This window comes from Bombus pyrosoma, linkage group LG6 (genome assembly GCF_014825855.1).
Source record: "Bombus pyrosoma isolate SC7728 linkage group LG6, ASM1482585v1, whole genome shotgun sequence".
Taxonomy (NCBI): Eukaryota; Metazoa; Arthropoda; class Insecta; order Hymenoptera; family Apidae; genus Bombus; species Bombus pyrosoma.
Genome location: NC_057775.1, coordinates 9,305,481 through 9,318,780, shown reverse-complemented (window position 1 = coordinate 9,318,780; position 13,300 = coordinate 9,305,481). Strand labels below are relative to the sequence as shown.

Genomic DNA, 13,300 nt, shown 5'->3' with positions numbered 1-13,300 from the left:
GCCTCTTTCCTATTCTTCGTTTGACGTTCATCAATTTTAAATTAATTATCCGGGGAAGCTCGCCTTCGTGTTCCCTCGCTATTAATCCGTCTGGTAAAAGAAATTCGAGAAAACGAAGCCGTTTATTAATTTAGGTCCTGCTTAAGAGTCGGATCCCTATTAACGATCCGATGTAAAAAGCCATTTACGAGCACCGTCGCTGTTTAGATTTGATAACGAGCCGGGTAAAGAGACGGCCCGTAATTAAGTCGAAATTACTCACCATTGAGTACGTGAACGGTGATCGATTTTGATTGAGCGTTACTGGGATTACAGGTGTACCGGCCAGAGTCCGATGGCTTTGCTTCCTGCACCAGTAGAAAACTCTTGGTGATGTCACCCTTTTCCGTGACCACGGATACGCCGCCTCTGGTCGGGTCGTAGGTGATTATCTGCAACAATGATCAAAAAGGGAGCTTTGAGTCGAGCAACGTTGAAAAGTCGAATCGTACTCTGAAACGAGGTGAACGCGAAACGAAGGACGATCGGAGACCACCAACGTGGCAACTTCCTCCCTTTTATTCGAGGGCTGGAAGTTGGAACTGTTGGTCGAGGAACGTGGAAGATAAGCTTTTGGGAACTACGTCGGAACGTCTGTTGTCATTGAACGAAGGTTGATACGAGGGAGCAGGGAAAAATTCTCGCTGTCCTCTCTCTCTCTCTCTCTTTCTCTCTCTGATTTATTTCTTTACATTGTTGGAAGTTGCTAAACGAGAAGAGATTGTATTATTATAGAAAATATGAATAGAAATGAATATGAATGTCTCTGCTTCCTTCTGGCGAGAAACTTGATAAATTAAGAGCAGTTTGGAATCTGCATTTGTTTGAAAGCTTTTCATTTTCATCGTTTGTTTCGAAACGGATATATTTTTCGAGAATTGTAGACTTTTTATGATTGAAAGGAAGTAACGGCTTTAACGATAAACTATTCCTTTAATGGACCGTTATTTGATACTACAGGTTTCAGTGCTGTTCAATAAACGCTGTAACATTGTGACGTGTCAGATCGATCGTGATCTTCACAGGATCATCGTCAAACCCTGCAATATTAATGTATCTTTCTATACGGGGTATTTCAGAAATATAAATCAATCAAGTACAGACTAGCAGTGAACTAAAAATACGAAAGTCGAATGTCAACCTGTCAACCTGTCAATCCCCTATATACGCACCAATGGTCTCTCTAGGATTTCAATAAAATTTCAAGTACTTTCATCGGAAACTCCATCATCGAATAAACACTTTTACTCCGTACTTACACACTTAAACATCTTTTACCGTAAAAGATTGGTCTCGCTGTTTTCCTCAGACGTGTAGTCAGCGAATTTCTACAACAGTAACGATATTGCAGTTTCTTGTTACGAAACTTCTCGACTCATCGTACTTTTATTCTCTGCGCTGAAAATTCACCCTGGCCGTCACGATTTCGCTTAGATTTCCACGTCCTCCTTCTTGAGTGTTTGTGCACATAGATTCAGAAAGGCTAACACGGAGCACCGTCCGAACTTGCACCGGTACACAGTGCCAGAGCCCTGGAAACGTTCTGTTTATCCTGCGCCTGTTCCACTCAACGTTCCTCGCGAGTGTCTCTTTAACAGGGGTCGTGAGGGTCGATGCTCGCTGCTCGCTGCTGAGGGAGCTAGAAGCGGTGCCGGTGTCGTCAGAGCCGAGACGGATTTCTAAATAAATGATCTGCAGCTCGAGCCTTCGGTGCACTGCTCTTACGTGCCATCTTAAGACCATCTTCAGGGAGGACATCTTTCGCGAAATTTCTTGAAACTCGCTTTCTCGAATTTCTTTTTTCCTCGTGGCTGTCCCCATCACCTTCAAAGTTTCTCGTAAATAAACGGAAAAAGCGCCTCGGGTGCGTGCACGATGGTTTTTCACGTTAATGCCTGTCACGTTAATGCTCTGCTGTGAGACGATCATGAATAATATTTATTATCAAATACGTTAAAAATACCGATAATATTTTTCTTTGAGAGCTAGAAATCCTAACAATAGCATTATTCAAATAAACTAAGAGTTGGTCAATAAGAAATAGAAATGTACATTGTTTCATTAATATTCGTCGTACAGAATTTGTATCTGATAACATGAACGATCCTAGAACACGTTTGCCATATCATATACCGTATATTGTTTCTAATTGAAAAATGTTTCTATAGACAAAGAACTGAGGATGCAATTCATTACAATATATCTAATATATACATATTTAAAAATAGGACTTTGTACCACGACCCAGTTCAAATGTTTCATTAAAAGAAAAGTTTAAGTAATTCAAAGCGTTCAAATGTAACAAAATTATTAATTTCTCATCCATATGCAATGACATAAGGTACAGTTAAAAACATGTTCAGTTAAAATATATTAAATAAATATTTTAGATGATCCATATTATCTGTTATACGTTTGAGAACACGACCTCTCCTGGGTTGTTCAAAATATAATCAATCGGACGAGAAAGTTGCAACCCACGAACTTGATAAGCCGCGCTCTCTTCCTGCCATTCTGTTATCTACGTCCGCGATGTAACGCAGAATAATATGCGAAACTTTCACTGGGAAGTACACGGTTAATCCGAGTCTCGTGTATGACGAGCTAATAACGGATGCATCCGTTCCATCCCTTCGTTCGTGTTCAACGCGACCGAGCATATACGCGGTCAAACTTTTGTACCAGTGAAATCTGAAATTTCAAGTTGCATTGATAGCATGTCACAGAAAAATCGGTCGTTAAATTCGTCAATTATTTTCACGCGTCTATCACAATTGTTTTGCGATCGGTATCATTTAACGCGTCATGTTTTCGACGTTTTGTTAAACGATTTATTTTTTAGTATCAATTTTCGTACACGTGAATTGTATCGAACATTTTTTGATATACGCAGAGCGGGAGGAAATAATTATCGTGTTATGCGCGCAACGAAATTTCGACGTGGTTAGTGTTCTGTACCCCTTTGAGCATCTAAAACCCTTCGCAAGCTTAAACCTCTTAAAAATTTCTAATAATCCTCTTAGCGACAAAATAAGCTATTAACAACACGGATGGTAAGCTCTTAATTAGAAAAGTCCTGTACCAGGGTCGTTAAAACGTAGCTATAAAATCCGCTTCCTAATTTTCTGTACAATGGGATACCGCGCACCCCAATTACAGTCGACCTACCTCAAAATCAGGACCTTCTACTTTTTTTTTTACTGCTCACCACAACCACTTACTTACCTTCGTAGTACCACATTTTTCCTCCGCTTCATCTTCCTGGACGGTTGGTTTAGTGTTAAATCACCTAATCACTCTACTCTCTATGCTCTCTTTTTAAAAATTACCAACATTGACCCTTCTCTGATATTTCAATGAATGCAAATATTTCTTTTAATATAGAAATTCCTGTTTTAAATCAATTATGTCACATTGTTCGTTTCGATTACTTGTTATTAGTTCGATCAGTTCACGGTTATGCCAGTATCAATAATCGTGTTTTAAATAAATATCAGAGGATTGAGGATATCATCGTGTCACACAATCGTTGCAATATATCACGGTTATATCGATTCCTTCCCTTTTATGCGATATTTGTATAAATATTGTTCGATATTAATCTCTCTGCGCTTTAATTCATATTCCTCTCGTAATTATTTTTTTGCAACCATGGGTTTGTGGAAGATAATAGAAAATAATATTGTATATTATCGAAAACAAACGATCACATGGCTGGACGTAGATGAAGATACAAGATAATAATGAGAAATCTCTAAAATAAATGTAAATTTACGTACCTGGCTAACATTAAAAAAAATACTCTCTTTTTGCGTTTTAAAAATTCTTCTCGTTGAAGATACGTACAATAGCCTGAAGCAGGAGCGTGAAAAAATTTGTGAAGAAAACGCGATACAACGTAGGTATCCGAGCAATGTTCACTTTCTTAAAACAACGTAAAGAATCTCCCTTACCTTCAGCTACTGGAGATATCTTCCAACATTTTCCTGTTCGCCGTGGCGTGGTACCAGTCCGAATTCGACTTCATCAAAAACAAGACGACGAAGAATGTTCGAGTGGACTCGATTTTCACGGACCAAATAAAAACGACGTCGAAAAGTTGACGAGCAAGACGAGTACAGGATAACGACCGATCCGATGAACGAGAAAATCAGAATTTTACTGTTTCAGGATTGCGGATCACCAGATTTCCGCGATCTTTATTCGATGTCAGCGAACAGAACGGTGCAGTTCAACGAACTAGATAATTTCACTGCATCGTGGAGCTCGTAATTTGAAGGAGTTTTAAGCGCGTGCCGGGCGATAGTTCTACATGGTCTTGAAAAGAGGAAATGGAAATGGAAGGAAACGAGAAGGGAGTCTCGTCAGCCTCATTACGTGATCATAGGAGAAATCGGCATCCCATGAGAATCTTCGGCAACTGGATGGAACATCTTGGACTCAATGGTCCATTGGAATGGTTTCCACCCAGCACGTTACTACTTTTGTCTTATCAGTCTTCTCCTGTGCCCCGATAACGACTCCCTTGTCCCCAGATTCTTTCCTTCTTCCTCCGTCCTGACATTTCCCCCCTCGACTTATATCGCCTTTTCTCGCCTTTCTCGAGTTCGCTTTTTTTTCTTTTTCCCTACCCCGATCCGATCTTAATTTATCTACTTCATTTAAATCGATAGCCTTTCAGCTTTGATTGAATCCTCCAGGATCACTCGAACGGTTCTCTTTATTACGTGAAATCGCTTTAGAACGTTGGAGACCGTGCTACTCCGGGTTCAATTTATCGTGATGGATACTATGCGCGAAATTAAAGTTATTCCTTTGGGCAACGACCAAGTGAAAAATGTTTTAACACGGAGTCAGCCAATTGCATAGGCGATGGACAATCTTTATTTTTGTATCTCTCTTTACGTTTAACTGATTTTATTTTCAGACTATAGCGATAGTATCTATATTGAATTGTTAAAATTCATTTCGCTTTGTTCCTTTTTTTTTTTGACATTTAAAAACTTTCAGCTTCTTTTTCTAGAATTTGATTTTTTATAAATAGAATTCAGAGGAAATGCAATATAAAAGCGGAAATATAAGAAATCTAGAGCTACGAGTTTCCTTAAGCAGCAGAATTATTTATTTTCGCACCACGAAATCCAACGATACACTTGCTGCGAACGTATAAATGGCAAAAACAGGTGGTTACCTTGTCATGGCCAGCATTTCCCAGAAACCCGTCTCATTTCCTACGAAACATATTTTCCAATTCGAAGTCAGGGATATTCTTGTTCCTTGGTCCAATTGTTTCCTCATTTGTTGAGAGATCGGGCAGAGATAGCCATCTGCTGTTGCACCCGTAAGATTGCCTTTTATTTTCCGATTTCTCGCCAGCTTCTAGCCAACTCGTTCGAACGTACACGTCAGAAGAAAAAAATAAAATGTTTTTGAAGAATCTCGTTGTCGCTAATGTTTTCATCAGTTTAGAAGTGTTTATTAACACTGGTTTTATACTTATATTCTTGCAAAATTTCATACTTCACTTCCAGAACGTTTTAGAAATAATACAAATGTAGAAGTACTCTAAAAATTTTCTAACCGTATTACGAAGTTTCTTCTCGTCTTTCGAATGAAATAAAATGCATATAAACCTATTACAGTTATTTATCCAATCTCTATAGTTGGAACTAACATTAAATATATAAAACAAATTATAAATTACAAACTTCCATGGTTTGTTAATATTTGGCATTCTTCTTACCAATCTCTTTGTTCTTATTCTATTCGGTTTAATCGGATTCGATACGTAATAACTCGCTTCGACATCCAAAATCGTCAAACAAGCGTTGGGTAGCTAATTTTCTGTGTCTTAATCACGTTTAGTTCGTTACCATTTTCCAAGTTTCGCCATTTCTCGTGCGAAGTAGTCGTTATTTTACGCGGCCGGGCATATGACGCGTCATTGTGCCCCGTTTTTCTCAGAGAGAAGCGAAAGTTCGCGTTACACGGTAGCGAGTACAAAGGCGATGAAATGTGTCCACCTTTATTTGCCGCGGCCGATGCCGGGAAATAGCGCGTTTTTCGTAGCAAGTCACGCATGAAGGTAACACGAGCTTTCGACGTCCCCCCTCGAGGACAGGTTCCGAGCTTTTTGTAGACATCCGAGCCTGAAATTGTATCCGACAGGTAAACAGTTGTACATAAAGCGGGCTGTCGTCGACTGTGTTGGTGTGCGTCGCGCGGGAGACCATTTTCGTTCGTGTTGGTGCGTGTGAGGTGCAAATAACGTTGCTTTGAAACTGCGCTGTCACAGGACAAACATTCTCCCTTTCCTTTTTTCCTTTTTCGTCCCTTTTTTTTCTACCTCTTTCTCTCTCCTACATCTAGTGTCGTGTAAATAAGTGTTGGTGGAAGATAAAGAAGAAAAATCGAGCAAGCGAGACAAGTTGCTACACTTGTCGACGTTCTTTGTACGCGTGCGCGAGAACCTTCGTTTAAAACTACAAAGGGTAAAGAATTTGGATTTCGTTAAAGTTTGCAGTTTCGATATGCAAATGTTTATATATATATATTTGGGTACGTTATCGCAAAAGTATCCGAACATCTGGTCTTCTTTGAGAGGGTGCAATTTTATCGTAGGTTTAGGGAAAAGAGGATTCACAGTTGTATTGTTTTCGCTATACTATAAATATTATGGCAGAAATTTAACTTTTGAAATTTAATATCCAGTAACAAAATTGACATTCTTTAGAAAATTGTTCAGCTTGTGGAATTATTTTGTCGTATGAAAATCTCTTTAGAACCAGGCTGTTTTATTTTCTGAAGCTACATAAAGAAGACCGGTGACATTATCTCAAAACGAATACAAACAGGATATATTTATAATTTAATCTTATTTACGATAGCTGGTACAACTTTCTTTCGATTGATTCTACTTATTTGAATGTGAATTCTTATTATTCGAATAAGAAATTGTAGATAGCGAAGAGAGGAATGCGAGTTCATATTACGTGAACAATTTATCGATGATCTCAAATAAATGGAGTTCTAAATAAGAATCGAATGAAAAAGATCTGAAAAGTTTCGGTCAATTGGTCAAATCAGCAAATAAAAGTTACAAATCGAAATCCAAGGAAATCGAACTTTCATTGCATTAGTCGAAGTTTCGCCAACTTAGTCACAGCGAGGTAATGGAACTTAAACGATTAACAAAAATCGATTACAACAAGCAGGAAGTTTGCACTACTTGGTGGATCGTTTGTTCGCGATCGACGTGGTCGTTTGCTATTCGTTAGAATGGACTTTCTTGTAATTTTGTTTCTGAAATACTTTTTTTTATCAATTTAAGAGCAAAGACATTAAATTTAATGAAATTTTTTATCAATGACAATCTACATCGATGAGATGAAAATTGTCCCTAAGCTTAAGGGTTGAAATTATGCTGTTTTAATCTTTTCTGGATTACTATCCAAGTAAACATAGCTTTTGTTTTTAATTATTGAACTTGAAGCGTTCTTAGTTTTAACACTGGACCAATCGAGTCGAAATAGCCTATTAACAAACTGTCAATTGTTGCTTTCCCTATAAATGCAATTATTCACAGGCATTAGATCTTAAGGAAATCTTTCAGTTTAGAACATTCTTTCTTTGGTGAATATCTTAATTCTAATCTACTATTAAATGCAAGTACATTATACAATGGATTTTGTTAGATTTTATCGTTCTGACTAATCTTTCGTTACATTTTAATTGGAATTTTTGTCGACAAATTGGAAAGATAATTTTCAAAATATCGAATGATTCATCAAACGATTAGACTTTGAGAAACACAGTGTTTTGACGCAATTGAAGAAAGAATAAGAATGCAAGAGATTAAACCCTGTCGATCGAGATCAGTGTACAGTACCCGTTATCGTGAACAAATTGAGAGTTACAAATCCGGGGAATGTGCTTTTATTTCTATCGTCGTAATGCCATGGAAACCGATTTGGCAACGTCTTTGCCTTGCCGTTTTGGCGATCGTCCACGATCGCCACATAAATAAGACGCGATATTATATCTCGTTTAACTACTTCCTAACAGGATTTCATTCGGGTAAACCGATTAGAACCACCAAATCAATTGATACGTCTGCGGTAATAAAAGTTAGCATGAATTCTCACCTCGTTTCGTCAATTATCGTTCATAAAACGCATGTATCTGATACAATAATGAAATAACAAGAAGTAAAAAAGTTTATAATGTTAGTGACGTTCCTCGATCAATTTTTTGTTCTATTTCTTCAATACAATGAAGCCATTTAACATTTTTGACAAAGCGGAAAGTGTTTCGATATTTGGATTAGTAAGTTTGTTGATGTGAGATCGGAAATCATTAATGGAGATTTGCTTTGATCTTCATCCTGTTTCAATGACGTGCTTGCCAATGTTCGCAAAGAAAGGACGGACCTAGAAAATCGTCTAATAAAACGTAATCAGACAAATCAGTAAATATCGTTCTGTTCATACAAAATATCTACGAACGGGAAATTAAGAGTAAAGAAAACAGTCGATTTCGATCTTTCCTGATTTTCTTCAATTTTATCATTGATTTGAAGTAAGCTTCTCAATAAAGTAGAAAAGCACGAACAAATATGTGCTCTTGATTGGTACTGCTATTTTGTTGTAAATAGCAGGTAATAAAGCTTTGTAATTATATTCCTTTGATTCTTCCTTTTTTTAAATGCTACTTCATTTTGAAATATCTCTCCTATCGTCTTTGTAACAAATTCGCTCAGAGAACACGTATATAGTAACTAAAATGTGTAGACGCATTGATATTTTCATTTTGGATAATTCGTTTAATTGAATGTTTGATTTTGATCGTTGCTACACATCTATTGATAACGAATTATCAAGGAGAGTTGTACCATATGTTCAAAAAGCCGGAAATTAACCCCTAAACTGTAAAGGTGGGTATTTCATGCCCGAGCTATTTCAACCGGATTGAATTCCTCGCAATGTAGGAGGCAGGAAGCTTTTTTCCCCCGCATAAAGGGGGTTATTTGATAAATATTTTATGATAACCCTAATTTAGGACGTTTGAAAATGTTACGTGAACTTTTTTTTTATTTTTTAACAAGTATTTCCACTAAAAATACGCATCGGACATGAAAGATCAACGTTTACAGTTTGAGGATACCGTAAAAACAGTTCAAGGGTTAATTTTCGGAAACTGAAGATCAACGTCAAGCATGTTTTAATCTTATTCACTGATAAGTACAGCTACCTATGTGTTACACACAAGAGTCAGTAAGAGAGAGAGAGAGAGAGAGAGAGAGAGAGAGAGAGAGAACAAATTAATATTAATATCAAAAATTAGTTGAAACATGAATAGTGATTGGTATCGAAACATGTATTCCGAATAGTCGATCATTTAATTAATTAACTTTGTACGTACGCAATTTCGTGTATGTTAATTTACATATGAATTTACATATGAATTTACATATGAATTTACATTTATTTATTTTTACATAGTAAATTGCGTCAATGGAATCACAAAGTAACAATGAAATTTCATACGTGTCGCGTTATGTCATCTCAAATATACAATACTGTTTCATTAATTATTACAGTTCGTTACATCCAAAAGACCGTAACATGTGTTATCACCATTCTAAGAGAGCATCCTAATTTTCCTCATTTAAGGTCGTCGATCAATAATCATTTCTCCATTATCCCTTTTAATCAAGCCGAACAAACAGCCAATACTCGAGTTACCGTTAATGAACACATGGCGATCGCAAAGAAAAAAAGGGGGAAAAAAGAGAAGAGAAAAGAGAAAGCTAGGAACAACATCGAGGTACCGATAGCTGACCAGGGAAAATAGACTTTAGACCAACGTTCGAAAGATACACGAGATACGTCTGCTTTCGTCCTACTCGAGTGAAAAGGCAACCGACAAATTGTTAAGTCAATTTAATTGCGACCAGCTCGGTCTTTTCTATTTACAAACGCACAGGTACAGTGTTCACACACAGTGAGAGTGAGCGAGAGAGCGAAAGAGAGAGAAAGAAAGAAACACGCGGAACGAATAGCTGATGCTCGACATAGAGAGGACAAATCCGCAAGTACACGCGGCAAACCGGGAGAAAACACGTTCGTCTCTCGCACGTGGATAGAACAGAGAGACGCAGTCTCGAAATTCAATCGAAATCAAAGGGACGAGGTTTATTGAAGCGTATGGGGAAAGCCCAGCGAGCTCTGATGATTCCTTGCGGTTGGAAAATGTCTCGCGTCGCGGATCGATCGATCCATCGATCTTATCATCGAAGGATTGCAATTTCGCCTTAGTTCACCTCTAGGGACGATGCGTGTTTCCTTCCTTATCGGTTTGTATTCCTGCGCGACGTGTTGCGAAACTCTCCAAGAATCGTTTCTCTGTGAAACTCCATCTCCTCGTCTCTCTCTCTCTCTCTCTCTCTCTCTCTGCTGTACGGGAAAGCATTGCATTTGCGCAAGATCGTGACTTTGACGAGCGCCATTTCGCGTTTTCTCGTTTTGCTACGACTTTGTAAGATTTATGGATTCCGTATCGAGGGGTCTAAGGTGGATATCTAAGATGGTTAAGAAAGTTAAGGGAAATCTCGTCGATCTACGTAACGTCGAACTTTCCATTCTTCTATTTTTAGATGGAAAGTAAATTATAATTCTTCTGTTCGATATCGTGAGATTAATCAGTATGATTTTAAGGGGAAACTTGATATTTATACGAATTTCTAGAAGTACGAATAATAGATGCTCGTTACAATTAGCTTTACCAGTGTCGCAGATTAGCTCAGTTCGTTGTCCTGTGTTCAGTTCCAGGTTGTTTGAACTGCACGTCCAAGTCACAATACCATGGAATTCATCTTGAGGCTTGCTGTACCTGTTCGTAGCCGCGCTAGGGAATTCCAAGGGCGTTGGTCAGACTTAATGGGCCTAATGGTGTTTCCCATGCGCCGTTATTAATCGCGCCTCCACTGACAATTTAGTAGTTACTAACGTCACGATTATCAAAATTTATCGGTGTTTCGTTCGCTCGAATGCTCGACGTTGGTTTACAGTCCATTCCTTCACGCTGTTACGTGCTTTGCTATACTATATGGCAAGTGCACGGAAAAGACATTTCCGACAAGGACTAAATCTCGTATTTAAGTGAAACTCTGATTATGATTAATTTTTATGATGCTGCTATGTGCTTTACGGCAATTGTTTACCAGGGCGCATCATGATTGGAGATCATATGTGGTGAAAGAAAAGCGTGGAAATGCAAGGAATACTTAGGTGGTATTTACGAGAGAATATTTAGATTCGACAGACTTAAATAAAAATAGTCAGTGGAAATTTTAAAAGATTAAGAGAATTTAATAGCCTCAGGGATACAGGCTGTATTTACACACTGTAACAATAAAACTGCTAAGATTAAAATCAAAGTAAATCTTATTACATACTGCTTGCAATGTGTAATAATCTATAGTAATTTCTGGTGTCTGTTAAAAAGAGATCTATTCGACTGTTAGATCGTTCATTAATATTAAGCTGTTAGTTGGGGGAAAACGAGTTAACTCGTCGCACGAATTTGTTATTCTGGACATAATAATTTCTTTATTTGGAAATTTCCTATATTTTTATCGACCTAACTTACATTCATTTGTCATTAATAATTTCTCATTTTCTAACTATAAAATTGTTTCTTCCTTGTTAATGGATATCTACACTTACACACATTATTATCAAATTACAGATTAAGTATCCTTCGTGGTAGATCCACTTTTATCACAGATCTGTTTTACCTCAACTACTGAAGTTAGTATATATCTATCATTCACATTCTGCGTAACTCGATAGAAGATGGTGAAAAAATCGCGCGGAAGCGAAGTAATCTTAAGCGAAAGACGGATGACGAATTTCGAAGTAACTTCAGTCAAGCGGAAACGTTGAATTCACTTGCTGCTTTCGGCAGAGTACAGAATGTACATAAGTTTCAAGACATCAGGCAGCAGCGAAGCGCCAAGAACTATCGTCATCAATTATACTTGTATAAAGTTGATACGTACTGGCATAAACTATCTCGATTGTAAATTACAGTTTCACGATGCTTTTCTTACTTACATTTATGTATTTACGCATTAGAAACGTTTCGTTATTGGACATTCTCTCCTATTCTCGAAGAAAATTATTAGACACGAGAAAGTTATTGGATATTTTCTCCTATTGCCGTGTTCATATAATTTTCGAATTTTTAATCGATACTTACGGCGTTGTTATGATTCCAAAATATGTAGGCTGGCGGCTCTGGACTTAGCAGAACCACACACGTCAGATTGATCGTGCTACCTCGATTGATGTATAGGTCTGGTGCACCCAGGATTTCAGTTTTTGGTACTGGAAAATAAAGCGACAAAATTATCTTTAACTGTTAATTCTCGTATGATTGTTATACAGAGTTTCTTTATAAAAATAATTCTCAATAATTCTCATTTTATTCAGAATCCGTTTAGTAGCTTTATAAAATTCAAACGACGAAATAAACCCTGTAAAAGATCATGCTATTCAATATAAATCAGTAGCAGTAACAGTTAAGGAAAGAATAATTTCTCTTTATATCCTTTATCGCAAAAATTCATGCCATTATTTCAAGCACAAAGTACTACAAAAATGAACAAAGAGTAAAATGGTTGCAGGTAAAAGCAAGACTCTTTCTTCCTCGAAAAGACGATACATTGGCTGTTAGTAGCGCAATCTTACTAGCGCAAAACACACGAATTATTTTTCCGCCGAACTTTTCCATCTCGTAATAATATCTCTTATTATCCTTAGTTCCTTTTAATGTCCGCTATAAGTTACATACTACATCCGTTTAACACGCAGGCTCGTACTTCTTTGACATTTTGTATTATGCTTAGCCATAATCCTTCATGAGTATCCAGGCTTTTGTCTGTGCGTCAAAACTTGCGTTCTACACCCCAGTTCACAACTGCGGGAACGTGAGAAGCAGGATAAATTGCATCGTCATTCTTTAATCAGTTCATTCAACTAAGATTTAGAAGACATAGTTCTAACCTCCTACTGACCTCAAGGAACTTTATCCCTGGCATTTTTCTCGGCAATATAGGTCAGAAGTAGAGAAGCACCAGTGTTTCGTTCAATGTTATTAATTATGCTTTATAAAAATTATCTACGAGAGAAAGAATTTTCCCTAGAAACATATGTGCTATTATTTTAAATACGGCAAGGCAATGGTATTCCTCTGAAGT

At 37.4% G+C, this 13,300-nt stretch overlaps 2 protein-coding genes across 7 annotated transcripts in view; one reads left to right on the top strand and one right to left on the bottom strand.

The window, feature by feature from the left end:
• The window catches only part of LOC122568784 (lachesin-like), a 473,901-nt gene that overhangs the window by 14,813 nt on the left and 445,788 nt on the right, over positions 1-13,300 (bottom strand). For all 6 annotated transcript variants that reach the window (XM_043728945.1, XM_043728940.1, XM_043728941.1 and 3 more), the window contains exons 5-6: positions 12,301-12,428; positions 263-431 (exon numbers count right to left, since the gene is read on the bottom strand). In XM_043728945.1, the coding sequence (XP_043584880.1) occupies positions 263-431; positions 12,301-12,428 (297 nt within the window). The remainder of the gene's footprint in view (positions 1-262; positions 432-12,300; positions 12,429-13,300) is intronic.
• The window catches only part of LOC122568785 (myelin expression factor 2-like), an 89,795-nt gene that overhangs the window by 39,646 nt on the left and 36,849 nt on the right, over positions 1-13,300 (top strand). The gene's annotated exons all lie outside the window — the stretch shown is intronic.